General features: G+C 42.9%; 1 protein-coding gene across 3 annotated transcripts in view; it reads left to right on the top strand.

The window, feature by feature from the left end:
* Positions 1-16,455, top strand: part of rabgap1l (RAB GTPase activating protein 1-like) — a 396,343-nt gene that overhangs the window by 71,383 nt on the left and 308,505 nt on the right. For all 3 annotated transcript variants that reach the window (XM_052010817.1, XM_052010819.1, XM_052010818.1), the window contains one exon: positions 7,971-8,139. In XM_052010817.1, the coding sequence (XP_051866777.1) occupies positions 7,971-8,139 (169 nt within the window). The remainder of the gene's footprint in view (positions 1-7,970; positions 8,140-16,455) is intronic.

Here is a 16,455-nt window from a genome sequence, read left to right as displayed (position 1 = left end):
TTGTTGGAGCTGCCATAGAATATTGCGTTGAGAATAATTGGAGAGAGGATTGGAGAGATGACTTGCTCACCCTCAGTCTGCTTTGAGGTTGGGTCTGTGACAGGAACTATTGACTAAATCCCAGCTTGCATGCTGTTATGTAGTAGGCATTGGATGGGTCACTGGTCAAGAAAGACATTGTATCACGGTTGATGCTGCTCTATGCATTTCTCTTGGCATTTTCGCACAGTGAAGATCGCATCCTTCGTTCCTCTTGATGGGTAAAATCCATACTTTGATTTGGGGAAGGGCATCTTGGCCACAGGAGGAGGCAGTTGAGGAGAACCCTTGGAATGACCTATCCTCTTGTTACCACAATAGGATTTCTCCTTTCTCTGAAGGTGGTCACAATTGCAGCATCCTTCAGCATGTTCTACTTCTGCTCAGACTTGGGAAACAAAGCTGTGAATTTGGGTCTGAAGCTTCTCTCTGCCAACTTTTAGAACTTCAGTAATGATACTGTCTGCTCCCAAAGATATTTTGTTTCTCAGTTTGTTTCTTTTTGACCTTTTGGCCCAGAATGGCAATGAGACTGGACTGGAGAGTTTGCTATCGGATGGAGTCAAGGCCACATCTGAAAGACAGAGTCATGGTTGAGGAGATCTTCGAAGCGTTCCTTCCAGCGTGCACCGACTGCTTCTGTCCTGGCTAAGCTTCAGTCTGTTCTTGGCTCTCAGCAGACTGGGTCACTGGGTGATCTTGACAGTGCTGCAGAACCCATGCACTTCATAGTTCTCAACAAGTTGCTGGACTCCTGTGCTTTTTCCATACAGCATCTGTCTATCTGTCTTTTTTAGGCTGTGAGGTTTTTGTTTTGTTGAAGCTCAGCATTCAGATGCTGTAAACTGCTTGTCAGCCCTTTGAGATTAGTTATAATGCAGAAACCTGAGCAGCCAATTTGGCATGTCAAGATCCCTCCGATAGTAAGGTGTTAGTAGGTGCAGTCAGGTTGCCCAAGCCTTTTCCAATGGAGCCATGGATCTTTTTACGTCGACCAGAGATGTCCCACCTGAAAGATGACATCTCTAACAATGCAGCACTCCCTCAATATTACGCTATTATCATCCATGGTTGTCAAACTGCAGCTGCTAGCTTTCTGCTTCACAAGCAATATCCACTGAGTGTCGAGCAAAATATGAGCTGCTGGAGGAACTCAGAGGGTCAGGCATTTTGCTCCAGATTCCAGCATCTGCAGTCTGCAGCACCAGCATCTGTGTCTCTGAGCCTCTACTGGTACAAGAAAAGCCCCAAAAGAATGCATGTAATGGCACATAATGCAGAGCTGATGGATTTAGAAGCGAGGACAGGTACAGAGGAGGGGCTCTGACCTGAACTTTGTGGAGCCTAGTTTAATGGTTTTAACCAGGATGGGAATTGAGAGCTTTGAATGTTAAAAACATTAACTTGATCTTTATGGTGTAAAGGATGATGTTATTGAATGCCATGCCAAATATCAACGAATAGCTCCTAGTGGGATAAGTTGCATTTAAATATTGCTGCTCTGTGAGCTAAACTCACCAAGCTGAATAATACTTACAAACCTGTGGCTTGAGACTACCCTCCACACCATCAACACCACCATCACCAATTTTTGTTTTGTAAAGGTCTGACTGTAGAAGTTCCATTCTTGCCCTGCCCATGTTGTTGGTACAGACATGGGTTGTGTAGGTGGTCACTTCATGGTTGACATGCTCCCTTTTCCCCCTTTTAGCCCTGCAGAACACTCATCACCCTCTGTGATGTTCTTCACCCTGGCACCGGGGAGGTGGTACTCCATGTGGGTCTTGTACTGATGGTGACAGGAATGCCCGTCTGCCTGTAACCATGGAATCCGCAGGACCACTGCACTTTCCTGTCTCCTCAAGCAGCTCTTTGTCCCACGGTACCTCACTCTGGACTGCACTCCATCAAGGTGTAGTCACCTCCATCCGTCTCCATGCTGTGTACTGGTTTAAGTGTGGTACTCAACCTAAAGATTCCTGACCTTGGTGTCCTTACAGGGCAGTGCAGAGCCACTGCCTCACAGCTGCAGTGACCCGGTTCAGTCCTGACCTTGGGTGTTGACTGTTTGGAGTTTGCACATCCTCCCTGTAAGTAGGAGCTCCAGTTTCCTCCCACATCCCAAAGACATGCAGGTTTGTAGGTTAATTGGCCACTGTAAATTGCTTTCAGTGAGTAAGTGAGTGGTAGAATCTGGGGGAGTTTAAGAGACTGTGGGGAGAATTAAAAATGGGATTAATGTAGGATTAGTGCATTTGGGTGGTTGATGGTTGGTGCGTATTCAATTGGCCAAAGGGCCTGTTTCTGTCTGTGCTATGACTCTAAACTCATCGACTGTAAGGTCTAACAGGAGCTTGGAAAACAAGCTGTAAAATTACTGAACTGAAGAGGGCAGTGTGGTCCAAGTCTAGTGGGTTCTGCAGCGCGTTGCAGGAAGTCCCAACCCAGTTTATTTACTTACCACCTGGGACAGTCTGTGCAGCGAACACTTGGAAGCAGAGAAATAAATTTCTCGTTCAAGTTATTGTTGCCGATTAACTGGACTCTGACAACTTGCACTTGTTTCTCAATCATGCTTTATTTACTTGTGCACAAGGAGAACAGTCCAGCCTCTGTCACCGAACTGCTATAAAGTTTCAACAAAGAATTGTCATTTTTATACAAATATTGACCAATTGAAAACTTGCGCACCTTCCAATCCCTTATTTGCATAAAAAGTAACCAATCGTGCTACATTAATACAGGTGTTAATAACCAATAGAAACTACATGTTAACGGCCAATTACACCTTAGTGTTGGTAAAGTAATCGTCCAATAGTCAATCCTTCGTTTGCATCTATATTTTGTTGAGGTCTGCTGAGTCTGCTCATGTCCTTGGTACATCATGCTGTACACGTGGGAATTCATCCTCCCAAGGACTCTGTTCTGTCTTTAGTTAGCTAGCTGCAGACTATCTTAACCCTTGTCATGCTGCAGCTTCCATAAAGTTACTAAACTTAACCTTTTAAGTTATAACAGTTTATCACTTGTGTCAATGTTAGTAAAATCCAAGTCTTGCCTTCTGTCATGTAAACATGTCAGTCTTTCTCATGCTTTTTGCCCTTTTTTTTCTTCTACTCTTTTCTCCTGTTACACCCTTTTGATGTTGTCCCTGTACTCATCTGAGTTGGAATCTGTTGCTTTTCCATTTTCCCTGCTTACTCATTTCGCTGTTTGTTTTGCGCTGACTGTGTAAATACATGTGCCTGTATTTTCTGCACTGCATTTGTGCATAAGTTTGGGTTTTGTGCTGATGTTAGGATTTTCTATTTTGTATTACCTGTATGCATACAATTATAGCTCTGCAGTACCAATTACATATACTGTATGTTTCTGAACTTCTATCTTTTAGCATTGTATTACATGCTGGGGTACACAGCAACTTGAGAGTCAAAACTATACTGGCAGGGAGGGTGAGAGACAACTAATCTATAAAGACATAAGACATTGGAGCGGAATTAGGCCATTTGGCCCATCGGGTCTGCTCCACCATTCGATCGTGGCTGATTTTATTTTTCCCTCTCAACCCCATTTTCCTGCCTTCTCCCCATAACCTTTGACTCCCTTACTAATCAAGAACCTATCAACCTCCGCTTTAAATATACCCACTGACTTGGCCGCTACAGCCCTCTGTGGCAATGAATTCCACAAATTCACCACCCTCTGGCTAAAGAAATTCTTCCTCCTCCTCTGTTCTAAAGAGACACCCTTCTATTCTGAGGCTGTGCCCTTTGGTCCTAGACTCTCCCACTACTGGAAAATCCTCTCCATATCCAATCTATCCAGGCCTTTCAATATTCGGTAGGTTTCAATGAGATCCCCCCTCATCCTTCTGAACTCCGGTGAGTACAGGCCCAGAACCATCAAATGCTCCTTATTTGTTAACCCTTCCATTCCAGGGATGATTCTTGTAAACCTCCTCTGGACCCTCTCCAATGCCAGCACGTCCTTCTTTAGATATGGGGCCCAAAACTGCTCACAATACTCGAAATGTGGTCTGACCAATGCCTTAATAAGCCACAGCATCATGTCCTTGCTTTTGTATTCCATTCCTCTCAAAGTGCCAACATTGCATTTGTATTTCTTACTACTGACTCCACCTGCAAGTTAACCTTTAGGGAATCCTGCACTAGGACTCCCAAATCCCTTTGCATCTCCGATTTCAGAATTTACTGCCCATTTAGTAAATAGTTTATGCCTTTATTCCTTCTACCAAAATGTATGACCGTACACTTCCCTATACTGTATTCCATCTGCCACTTCTTTGCCCATTTCTCCCAACCTGTCCAAGTCCTTCTGCAGACTCCCTGCTTCCTCAACACTGCCTGCCCCTCCACCTATCTTTGTATTATCTGCAAACTTGGCTACAAAGCCATCAATTCCATCATTCAATCATTGACATATAACATGAAAAGTAGTGGACCCAACACCGACCCCTGAGGAACACCACTAGTCACCAGCAGCCAACCAGAAGAAGCCCCCTTTATTCCCACTCTTTGCCTTCTGCCAGTCAGCCAAACTTCTATCCATGTTAGTACCTTTCCTGTAATACTATGGGCTCCTATCTTTTTTAGCAGCCTCATGTGTGGCACCTTGTCAAAGGCCTTCTGAAAATCCAAGTAAACAACATTCATCTATCCTGCCTGTTACTTCCTCAAAGAATTCCAACAGATTTGTCAGGCAAGGTTTCCCCTTAAGGAAACCATGCTGACTTTGGCCTATTTTATCATGTGCTTCCAAGTACCCCTCTCCAAGCCTGTAGTTCAGAGTGCTCTTTGTACCTACTTAAACTTGCAATCTGCTGTGCACTTGATTTCTGTAGAAGGCTTGAAGGTGTGTATGAGAGAAAGAGAACACATGAAGGAAGATTGAGTGAAACAGAGATGGTCCTCAAACTATTGCAAGACTGGGGGCGTGGAATGGTGATCATGGGTCTCAGTGGGAGGGAGGGAGTCGGTGGAGAGTTGGAACCATTTAATGGGAGCATGGAGAAATAGAGTACTCTGGACTAGGTTTGTTGGGAATGATTTGAGACTGAAATGTATTTGGTCTAGAAGGGAGTAAAGCCTAATCTCCAGTTACCTTGAACTTCCTTGCAATTGGACCAAGTCCTCACTCTGTCAAGACTATGTGACAGCTATGTGAAATGGTCACCTCATCCTAAAAGGAATCATGCCCAGGATTCTTGTGGTCAAGCCCGGCAGTGACAGACCTGAACGTCGTACCTCTTTCATAGCCTGACAACTCAAACTTAATATTGTTGAACTGAGTGAAGCACAACTGCAAGAGTTGCCCAGCTCATGGAACCTGGTGGTGGGTAGACCACGTTCTGGAAGGGCAGAATTCGCCATCAAGAATGAACCAGTGCCACATCTCCATGACTACCCCGTAGGATAAATTACAGTCTCAAGACCTTCAAATTTGCACTCATGGGAAATAAGCATGTTATGACATCAATGTATATGTAGCAGTTCTGAATAAGGCCAAAGAGGAAACTTGCCCAATCTTCAAGCAATCCCTGGCCCAGATCCCAAAGGGAGACAAATGGATTTTCACAGCATTGGAAAGGACACAATCCTCTGGGGTTGTCTGATTGCTGTGGAAGTGGTGGGAAAGGTTAACTCCACTGGGGTCCAAACTCCTGATGAAATGTTGGAATGTGATTTTGTCATAACCAAAAAAAACTGTTACAGTGGAGAAAAAAATGACAAGTCCTCTTGACAATACCCTCAATCCAAGCACTGGCACCTGATAGATTATGTCCTTGTTTAAACATGGGATCAGAAGAATGTTTTCAACACCTTTTCCATGATTGGTGATGATTGCTAGACTAACCAAAGCAAAACCTGTCCTGAAACCTCCACCAACTGGGCCTTTGAATGATGATGTCACAAAAAATTCAATACCAAAGGACTTAAAGAAAACCCTTTATTCATGCAGTGTGATGCCTCCCAGCCCACAGGAGCCAATGTCCAGTGTCCCTCATCTGCTCTGGCACCCACCACATTACCATCAGGAGGTCCAGGAACTAGTTGACTGTAACAAGGCATTCTTCGTCTGGAAATATTATCATATCTCATGGGAGAGAAAGGTGTCTACAGGCATCCAAAACCAAGGTCCAATTAAAAAAAAACGAGTGTAAGAACACAGAAGATTCAGCAACTAGCTGATGACCACACCACTCATGGATTCTTAAGCACTGTCAAAACCCTGCACGGTCCAAGGGCCCATCCCACTGAGAGCTGAGCAGAGGAGATCTTACCAAGGACTGAGGGGATGTCAGCACCAGATGGAGCAAGCACTTTGAAGAGTCCCTCGTTTGAGCCTTGTTCTTCCCAATCTAGACTGAGTGCTACAACCAGCCTGATGAGGTTGAAAAGGCTGCTTGCAAACAACAAGGCCTATTGAGCAGATGAAATCTCTACTGGAGTGCTGAACTGTGGCAAAGAACACTATAGGCACAAATTCATAATCTCATCTCCCCCCTCCAGGAAGAGAAGAGCAGAGCAGAGAATCTCAGAGACACTGTAATATCATGACCATCTTCAGGAAAGGAGATAATCCAACTGGAGTAATTATAGAGGGATGTTCCTCTGTCTGCATCCCAGAGTTGCCATGCGGATTCCAATCACCAAGAGGTAAAGTGGATATGATTATTCAATAAAAATGTAGAAGGCAGCTCCAACTACTCTATGTGGCATTTCTTGACTACACAAAAACCTCTGACTCAACTGAGAGGGAAAATGGAGCACGTTTCTCAAGTTTGGCTGTCCCCAGAAATTCATTACCGTTCTACGTCTGCTACATCACTACATACAAGATGTGAATCTAAGCAACAGACCGAGCCTGTTGCAGACTAGGGGCATGCAAGGGTGTGTCATTGCACAGTGCTTCTCTCAACCATTTTTGCTGCAATACCATACCTCACCTCTAAGTTTTCTGCTGGAGTGGAGCCAATCAGTAAGGTGAATGGGAAACTGGCCAACCTTTGTCTGTCATTAATTTTCAGTAGATGGATAACAGTGGAACGTAGGAGGTTGACTTTCCATGGAGCATAGGAGGCTGAGTCTTTTTCCCAGGGTAGTGGTGTATAAAACTGGAGGGCATAGGTTTAAGGTGTGAGGGTAAATATTTAATGGGGATCTGAGGGGCAAGTTTTTCACATGGAGGGTGCTGGTATATGGAAGTGATAGAGATGGGTACAATTCCAAAATTTAAAAAAATACAATTGGATAGGTACATGGATAAGAAAGGTTTAGAGGGATATGGGCCAAATGCAGACAAATGGGGTTAGCTCAGGTAGAAAATTTGGTTGGCATGGAAGAGTTGAACCGAAGGGCCTGTTTCGGGGACTTGCATTTGTGGACATGGGAGACTGAACTCCAGAGCTCCAAGTCATTGACTCTTTCTTTGAAGCATGTGAGAGGATGAGCTTTGTGTGAAGTAGCTGGAAGACAAATGTCTCCCACCAACCTGCTCCAGCTGTTCAAACTGTCCTCCCTCCCCCACCCCCAGCAGTGAGTGTCCATGACAAGATCCTGGCAAGCATGGGTTACTTGCCATAACTTGGGAGCCACTTCTGAAACATTGATAAGAAAATTCATCAGAAAAACAGCAGCCATATTATGTAGAGCAAAGTGCCACTAACAGATGTGGGAATGCCCAGATCATCATCTCCTGGTTTAGTGATCTTGTTATTGGGATCTGATGAATTCTGTTTATGTACCTGTGCCATGGAATATTGGCAGATAAACAGCAAGTATTTAACAAAGCAAAAGATATGTAGTGTCCTAAAAAAAACATGATTATTGTACCACTTCAGTGGCTGACCATTTTCATGGCCTCAAAAGAAGATTGCTGTGCTCAAATAGCTTATTATTTTTCCTTTGCAGTCAGAAGGTAGAAACCATGCTGGTAGTGTTGACGCAATGTACGAAGTGGTGTCCCTGCAGAAGCAATCTGAGAGGGATAGAACTGCACCTCCTGCAACTGGCTTCATGCTGTACCTTGGGAGACAGACCAGTGTGACCCTTTCACCCCAGGATGATGAGGAAGAAAAAGGTACGTAAAGAAGTTTGGAAAATGTTGTTCTTAAGTAGAAGTGGGTACTTAAGAACACCTAAGTACTTAATTGGGTACTTGTGAGAAATAAAGTGGTCTTGGAAATAAAGATCCCCAAGCCTTCTAACATAGAATTAAAAGTATTTTTTGATTTGGATATCATTTTGACAGTGCAACATTTTAAGACTTCATCCTTCTTTGCCTTGCCTGTTCAAGTGTCAGTTTAAATGCTTCTTAAGCATAGTAATTGCATCTGATTCCATCACCTCCTCTGGCAATGCATTCCAGATATCAACCACACTCTGTGTAAAATAAAAAGAATACCCCCCAGATCCCCTTTAAAACTCCTTCTCTCACCTTGAACCTATGCCCTCTTGTTTTTGATGCCTCTACTATGGGAAAGATCTTCTGACTATCTACCTATCTGTGCCTCTCACAATCTTCTATACTTCTATCAGATCTTCCATCAGCCTCCTTTGTTCCAGAGAAAACAAGTCCAGTCTATCCCCATAGCTAAAGTCCTCCAATCCAGGCAACATCCTAGTGATTCTCCAGCACAACTACATCATTCCTATAGTGTGGCGACCTGACACAGTACTCTAAGTGTGGTCTTACCAGTGTTTTGTAAAGTTGCAACATGATGTACCAACTTTTGTATTCTATGACAGCAAGTATCTATCCTATCACCATCCATAGTATTCACCATCCTATCTATGTTGCTGCTTTCAGGTAACTATTGAGTGGGCCCCGAGGTCTCTTTGTTCATCAACATTCCTTAGTACCCTACCATTTACTGTGTCTGTCCTCCCCTAATTTGACTTCCCAAAATGCATCACTTCACACTTGTCAGGATTAAATTCCGTCTGCCAATGCTCCACCCAACTTTTCACCTGATCTGTATCCTGCTGCAGTCTTAGACAACATTCCTTGCTATCCACAACACCACCAACCTTCGTGTCATCCGCAAACTTACGAATCATACCTCCTACGTTTACATTCAAATCATTTGAATATATATCACAAACAGCAAAGGTCCCAGCACCAATCCCTGCGGTACACCACTAGTCACAGACTCCCAATCAAAAAAATACTCTTCCACCACTACCCTCTGCCTCCTAACACCAATTAGCCAGTTTGCCTTTGATCCCATGTGTCTTAACATTCTGGACCAACCTACTGTGTGGGACCTTGTCAAATGCCTTACTAAAGTCCATATAAACAAAATCTTCTTTGTTACTTCCTCAAAAAACTCAATCAAATTAACCAAGACAGAATTTCCCCTGCATAAAGTCATACTGACTATTCCTGATCATCTCTCCCCTTCCAAATGTACATAAATCCTCTCCCTTTAGAATTTCTCCAACGATTTCCTACCACCAACATAAGGCTCACTTTACCTTGCTGCCCTTCTGCACATTTTCAGTAATGCAAAAAGGCTCATTTCACTGTGTGTTTTGACATACATGTGACTAATAAATAAAAAATATCTTTAATATCTTTAATATTATTAATTGTCCTCCAGTCTTCCATTACTTCACCTGTGGCTAACAAAGATGCAAACATCTCTGCAGGGCTCCAGCAACTTCCTCCCTCGGTTCCCATAGCATTCTGGGATTTATCAACCCTTATGCCTTCCAAAATATCTAACACTTCCAACTTCTTAATACTTGCACTCTCCAGACTGTCAACGTATCCCCCCTGAACTCACTGTCCTTCATGTCCTTCCCCTTGTGAATACAGATGAGAAGTACTCATTTAGGACCTTGCCCACATCCTCTTGACCCACACATGGATTACCTCTTTGGTCCTTAGGGGACCCACTCTTTCCTTAGCTACCTTCTTGATCCCAATATCCTTATATAATGAATAATGACTTGGATGAAGTCAGTCCCTAGGTTGTAGTTGTCTAAACCTGTCATAAGCTTCTTTTCTTGATCAAACCTCCAATAACCTTTGCCATCCAAGGTTCTCTAATCTTGCCATCTTTTCCTTTTGTGCTATTGAAATTAGCCTTCCCCCAGTTCAAGGCCATAACTTGAGGATCAACCTTATCACTTCTTCTAACTACCTTGAAACTTTCAGAATTGCTGTCACTGTTTCCAAAGCATTCCCCCAGTGATATTTCCACAACCTACTCTGTTTCATTTCCTAATATGAGGTCAAGTACAGCCCCTTCTCTCGTAGGACTATCTACATGTCTCAAAAAAACTATCTTAGATGCACTTAACAAATTCCGCTCCATTTAAGCCTCTTACATTAAGGCAATCCCAGTCAATATTGGGAAAGTTAAAATCCCCCATTAATATAACCCTATTGCTTTTACACCTTTCTGTAATTAGTTTACCTATCTGTTCCTCTAATTCCTGCTGACTATTGGGAGGCCTATAGTGTAACCCCAGCAAAGTGATTGTCCCTCTCTTGCTCCTAAATTACACCCATATAATCTCAGTGGATGATCCGTTCAGGATATCCTATCTACATACTGCTGTGATCTCCCTAACCGGCAGTGCGATTTCCCCCTCTGTCAAGTCTGAAACCTCTTTCTCCTGGGACGTTGAACTGCCAGTCCCACTTTTACTCAACCAGGTTTCTGCGTTTGTAATAATATTGTAATTCCAAGTACTGATGCATGCTTTAAACTCATCTGACTTGCCCATGAGGCTCCTTGCATTAAAGTAAATGCAGTTGAGCCCATCAGCCCTCCCACACTCCCTAACCTGCCTCTGTCTGCTCTGCCCACTGGACTTGCTTGATTTATCCTAAATGTTCAGGTCAATTTCCCCCCTGCCCCACTGCTACTGAGTTTCCTATCCACCTGCCAAGTTAGGTTAAACCCTCCTGAGCAGCATGAGTGAACTTCTTGCAAGTATATTGGTCCTCCTCCAGTTTAGATGTAACTCATCCTCCTTGTACAGGTCCCACCTGCCCCACATTGGAGGCATACACAGTCACATTTTCTGGAAATGAATAACATATTTGGAAAGTACTCTCCAGTGCATTGTCATTGATTTTTTTGTAATGGCATAGTAACAAAAAATGTAGGCTTGTAATGCTTTTGCAGACCTAAGGCTTGTACAGTTTTTCCAGGGTTTTATTTTGACTAGTGTCAGTTGTGATTCAGTGGTAGCATTCTTTCTTCTGCATTGGAAGGTTCCTGAGCCACTCCAGAGACTTGAGCACAGAAACCTAAGCTGGCAGCATAGTGCAGTCTATAAGGAGTATTACTGTGTGCAAGGTTCCGTTTTTCAGGTGAGGCATGAAATGAAGGTCCTCTATGGCAATCCTAACAGACCCTTGAGCACAATTTCAATGTAGAGCAGAGAAGTTTTCCCTGGTCTGGTTGCAAATATTTTCCCCTCAGTCATAGTCATAAAAAAATTGGTTCATTATCACAGTGCTGTTCATTATCACAGCTGCTGCATTTCTTATATTACAGTATTGAACGCATCAAATAGTGTTTAATAGTTAGAGTAATGTGGGTGCCTGAGTTTGCAAAACGTGGCCTAAAAATACAATGAAATAAAAAAAACCTTTTTTCCTGAAACATTAACCCTTTCCACAGATGCTGCCTGACCTGAAGTGTTTATGTTTCTGGTCTTATTTCAAAAAATGCAATATTTTGCTCATTTCTTGAAGTTATACATACTCACTATGCCCCTGATTTCTCCTTTAATGGATTTTTAAAAATATCTTAACTGCGAGAAAGTGATTATTTAACCTTTCCACCATATTTTACGCTATAATGTTTCCTGTCTCTGACTACGGGACGTGCATTTGCCATCAGTAATCTCTCCCTTTTACTGGTTGAGTCATGTGTTCAACTTTTGCTAATTTTTTTTGCTCATCTTTTTCTGATTTTGAATCCTAGTCTCCAGACTTATTACTTCATAAGATCCTTCATTTAATCTGACACTTTCTTTAATTACTTTTGTAGCTAGAGTTGTATTGGTGTAAGCAGCGATGGTATTAACAATCCTGATTCATGCTCGGGAGTGTGTGCCACACACACTCGCTCTCCCAAATCTCCAACTCAGGATGGGGAAGAAGTGAAGCTACTTCAAATGTTTATAAGCGATGCAACCACCTTTCTATAGAGATGCATTAGAGGTTTGATGACCAATACTTTCTCAAGAGGCACGTCAGAAACCAACGCCTTTGAAGCTGAATGAGACCATTTTAACCTAATACTTAGTTTATGTTGCTGTCGGCTAGGATTCCCAAGACCCAGGAAACCTGGCAGCTGAAGGGCAGCTTGGAAAGCCATCCATGCTGTAGCTTTATTGCAGTATTGAAGGAGCAGGAGGAACAAGCCCCACAAAATCAACTGTAAACTGCCTCACCGTCTCAAGCTATACATCTTTCAGCAGCACAGCACGTCTCTCCCCTCCGATTCCTTGCAGAGCATCTGCCGTCCTGTCCCTTACTGCGCCTGTGCCTCTGCATGGCAATTGATTAGACTGACAATGGTGGGAAACAGAATTAAAAATAACAGTGGTTTCCTCAGCTGTTTTTATAGTGTCACCACCACCCCATCATCTCTCTGTTATCATCCAAAATGTTGCCTCCAGAGGAGCAGAAAGTGAGTGAAAGTAGGATAATTAAGGAAATGGAAAAATGCAACAGAAACAGGTGTACAAAAAGATTAGCAATGAACATACAATGACGTTCCAGATGGGAGTTACAGATAAATGTGCTCTAAATAGTTTTGCATCATAATCAGACATATCTGATCTGAGGGAGGCTAGTCGACAATACATCATGAGGAAATTAAAATTAGATAGCTTTGATTATATGAATGAAATTGGGCCAAAGCATCACAACTAGTTGTTGATTTAGAAGCTGATATTAAAGCTGTTTAGAAGAATGGGGATAATTAAAACAGTTTGTTTCATGATTTCATTGATAAGTTTCCAAATCCCTCCTGAATTGGTTTAAAAAATGGTAATTGGTTTCTTATTAAGTATTGGATTCAAACACAAGCACATCACCTCTTTCTTTTGGCAATGTAAGGAAAAAAGGCAGGCAAAATGCCCTTTTTTGGGGAGGGGAAGACTAATCTGTTTTTCAGACCTAGTTAGATATGGAGCTCATGCAATTGTTGCATTGATATTCTCCAACAGAATGAGTTAATCATAGGCTCCCTGACTCACGTGCAGCCATGAATTGTCCACCAAAAACACAATCTCAGTTGTTTCTGTGCATATTTTGAGTAATATTCATTATTCAAATGTAGAATATTACAGATGCTGGAAATCTAAAAAAAAATTGGAAATGTTGGTAATGACAGATCAGAAGCAGGGTTCATGCTCAGATTGGCGACCTTGCATTGGAAGAAGTTAGAGAAGAAACGGGTAAGTGAGCACGGAGAAGAAAGCAGGTGGGGAGTGAGTAACAAAGCTAAAGACCTGTCATGACGTGAGAGGTAGAGAGATTACGTGACAGAAAGGATGATGGTGCCAGATGAAAGCAAGCAGCTGCTGCTCAGAGAAAGGGGGCAGTGGCTGTATGCTGAATTGGCCGATGTTGGATCTATTAGCCTGTAATGTCCTCAGTCAAAAGCTGGGGTGCTGTTCCTAAAGCCACAGTGAACTTCAATGGCCCAGTCTCAGAGGATGAGGGCAGAGAGCTCAGAGTGGGGTGGAGAATGAAAGTGAGTAGGAGCTCAGGGCCGTGTTTGCAGTCTGAACTGTGCAAAGCAGCCATCCACTCTGGTGTAGGAGGACTTGTACACTGAACTTGTGCACTAAATATTAACGGCTGCAAGTGAATTGCTGCTCCTTCTGGAAGGAGTAGTGGCATCCTCCTGTGGGTGTTAGAAATGGGACAGACCAATCAGAAGCACTGGTGTGATATTGAGCTGACATAATATTGAGTGTGAACCTTTTTACGAATCCCACTATGTGCCTAACTGCTCGTTAGCATTGAATGGTTGTCTGTCTAGCAATAGGCTCTGCAGGAAAATATTGTGCTTTCTGTTCTCTGTCCCTGTCATGCAGTCTGGCCCACCATCCCTCTTTCTCCTAATCGTTGTTTTGTTTCTTCATTTCTCCCATTGCCATGTTCTTTCACAATCCGGTATCACCCCTTTTATCATTTTGAGTCTCCCTCCTATAGACCTTTCCTTTTGCCCTCTCCTCTCCCCCCCTCCCTCCCTCCCCCCCTCCCTCCCCCCCTCCCTCCCCCCCCCTCCCTCCCTCCCTCCCTCCCTCCCTCCTGTCTCACTTCCGATTGTCACTAACCTGAAACATTAACTCTGTTTCTTTCTCTGCAGGTGCTGCCTGACCTACTGAGTATGTCCAGCAATTTTTGTTTTTACTTTCTTTTTTTTTCAGATTTCCAGCAGCCACTGTATTTTGCTTTTGTATTAGCCTAGATAGTGCTTACCATTTTGTCTAAGGAGCCTGTCTACAACTGAAACCGTACTGAGACCTGTGTTCCATTGAGTCACACAACTAGATAAGTGGGGAGAATTTTGAAGTAAATAGTAGGGCAAAGGATTAACGTTGGGAAGATGTAGTAAATCAAAGAATAGAGACCAGGCTAGTGAGTACAGTACGCTGTGGGAAGTGATAAACTGTGCAGGAAGGGATAGAGAGTACAAAACTAAGAGTACATAAGGCTAGAGGCTGAAAGGACAAAACTAAATGCTCAGTATCTGAATACACATAGCATTCAAACCAAAACAGGAGAACTGTAAACAAGTATTATCTGATGATCATTACAAAGATGTGGCTTCAGGATGACGTACGTTGGAGCCTGAATATTGATAGGCACATGATATTTAAGAAGGTCAGGAAGCTGGGTAAAGGTGGAGGAATGGCTGTTAATTAATTGTCTTGCACAATGACCTTTCTTCAGGAAACCAGGATGTAGAAACGGTTTGAGTGGAAATGAGAAATAAAGGCAATAGATCACCTGTGGGAGTGGTGTACAGACCCTTTGACAGTAATCGCACAGTATAAAGGATGAAATAACGGAAGCATGTCAGAAAGATATGGTGATAATCATGGAAATTTTAATCTGCGTATAGAATGAAAAGTCACATGGGCAAAATTAGCCTGGATGAAAGGATCATAATGTTTGTAGAGGAAAATGTTCTGAGGCCAATCAGAGAGCAGGCTGTACCAGATCTGCTATTGTGTAATGAGATGTGATTAATGAATGACCACATCGTGAAGGTGCCCCTGAGGTGGCAGCAGTTGTAATGTGACTAAAATTTACAATGGGTGTGAAGGAGAGAAGGATGGATCCAAGACTTTATCCAAGATAAAGGTATTTTAAACTTGAACAAGGGCAATAATGAGGGCATGAAAGCAGAGAGATCAGACATTCAAGATGCAGTGCAGTCACTTAGTGGGATCTCCAGAGCACACAATAGAAGTATTCCAATAAGAGAGAAAAGTTCCAGCTGGAGGAGCTGCTATCTGTGGTAAGCTAAAGAAGTTAAAGAAGAAAAGATGTATAATTGCGCGAAGGTGGGTGACAGTCAAAAGATTGACAGAATATTAAAAAATGCAAAGAATGACTAAAGGAATAATTAGGAAGGAAAAATTAAAATACAAGATAAAGCTGGATGGAAATATAAAAACGGAGCAAGGGGTTGACTGTGTGGGTTTCCCTGAGTGCTCTGGTTTCCTCCCACATCCCAAAGGCATGCAGTTTGTTAAGTTAAGTGGTCACTCTGAATTGTCCCTGGTGTGTAGATGAGTGGTAGAATCTGGGGAGAATGGATGGTACTGTGGGAAGAATAGGTGAGTGGGGGAATGGGGTTGCTCAGTGAGCTGACATGGAGGGTGGGCCTAAGCATCATAAGGAAATATGAAAGATTGTAAAGAGAAGAAGCTCATGGTATAGGAGGTAACATACAGGCAGAGATAGAAGATTGGCTGGCTAACAGCATTGGACTAAATACTGTAGGCCTTTTACTGGTTGACAAGATAGATGTAACCAGTGGGGTGCCACAGAGATTGGTACTGGGACCTCAACTTTTATGTTGGCACTGAAAGTATGGTTACTACTAAGTAACTTAGTGATAACACTAAGATAGACAGGAAAATGTGTGAAAAGTACATATGGAGCTCCAAAGAGATGCAGTCAGGTTAAATGATTGGGCAAAGATCTGACAAATGGGGTATGATGTGGAAAAAAATGGGAAATTGTCCTAATTTGGCAGGAAAAATAGAAAAAGCATATTACCTAAATGGTGACACAAGAGACTGCAGATGCTGGAATCTGGAACAACACAAAAAAAGCTGGAGGAACTCAGTGGGTCAGGCAGCAACTGTGGAGGGAAATTGAGAGTTGACATTTCAGGTC

The sequence above is a fragment of the Pristis pectinata genome, chromosome 3 (genome assembly GCF_009764475.1).
Source record: "Pristis pectinata isolate sPriPec2 chromosome 3, sPriPec2.1.pri, whole genome shotgun sequence".
Lineage (NCBI taxonomy): Eukaryota > Metazoa > Chordata > Chondrichthyes > Rhinopristiformes > Pristidae > Pristis > Pristis pectinata.
The sequence above is the reverse complement of the archived record's forward strand: the minus strand, read 5'-3'. Positions and strand labels throughout refer to the sequence as shown.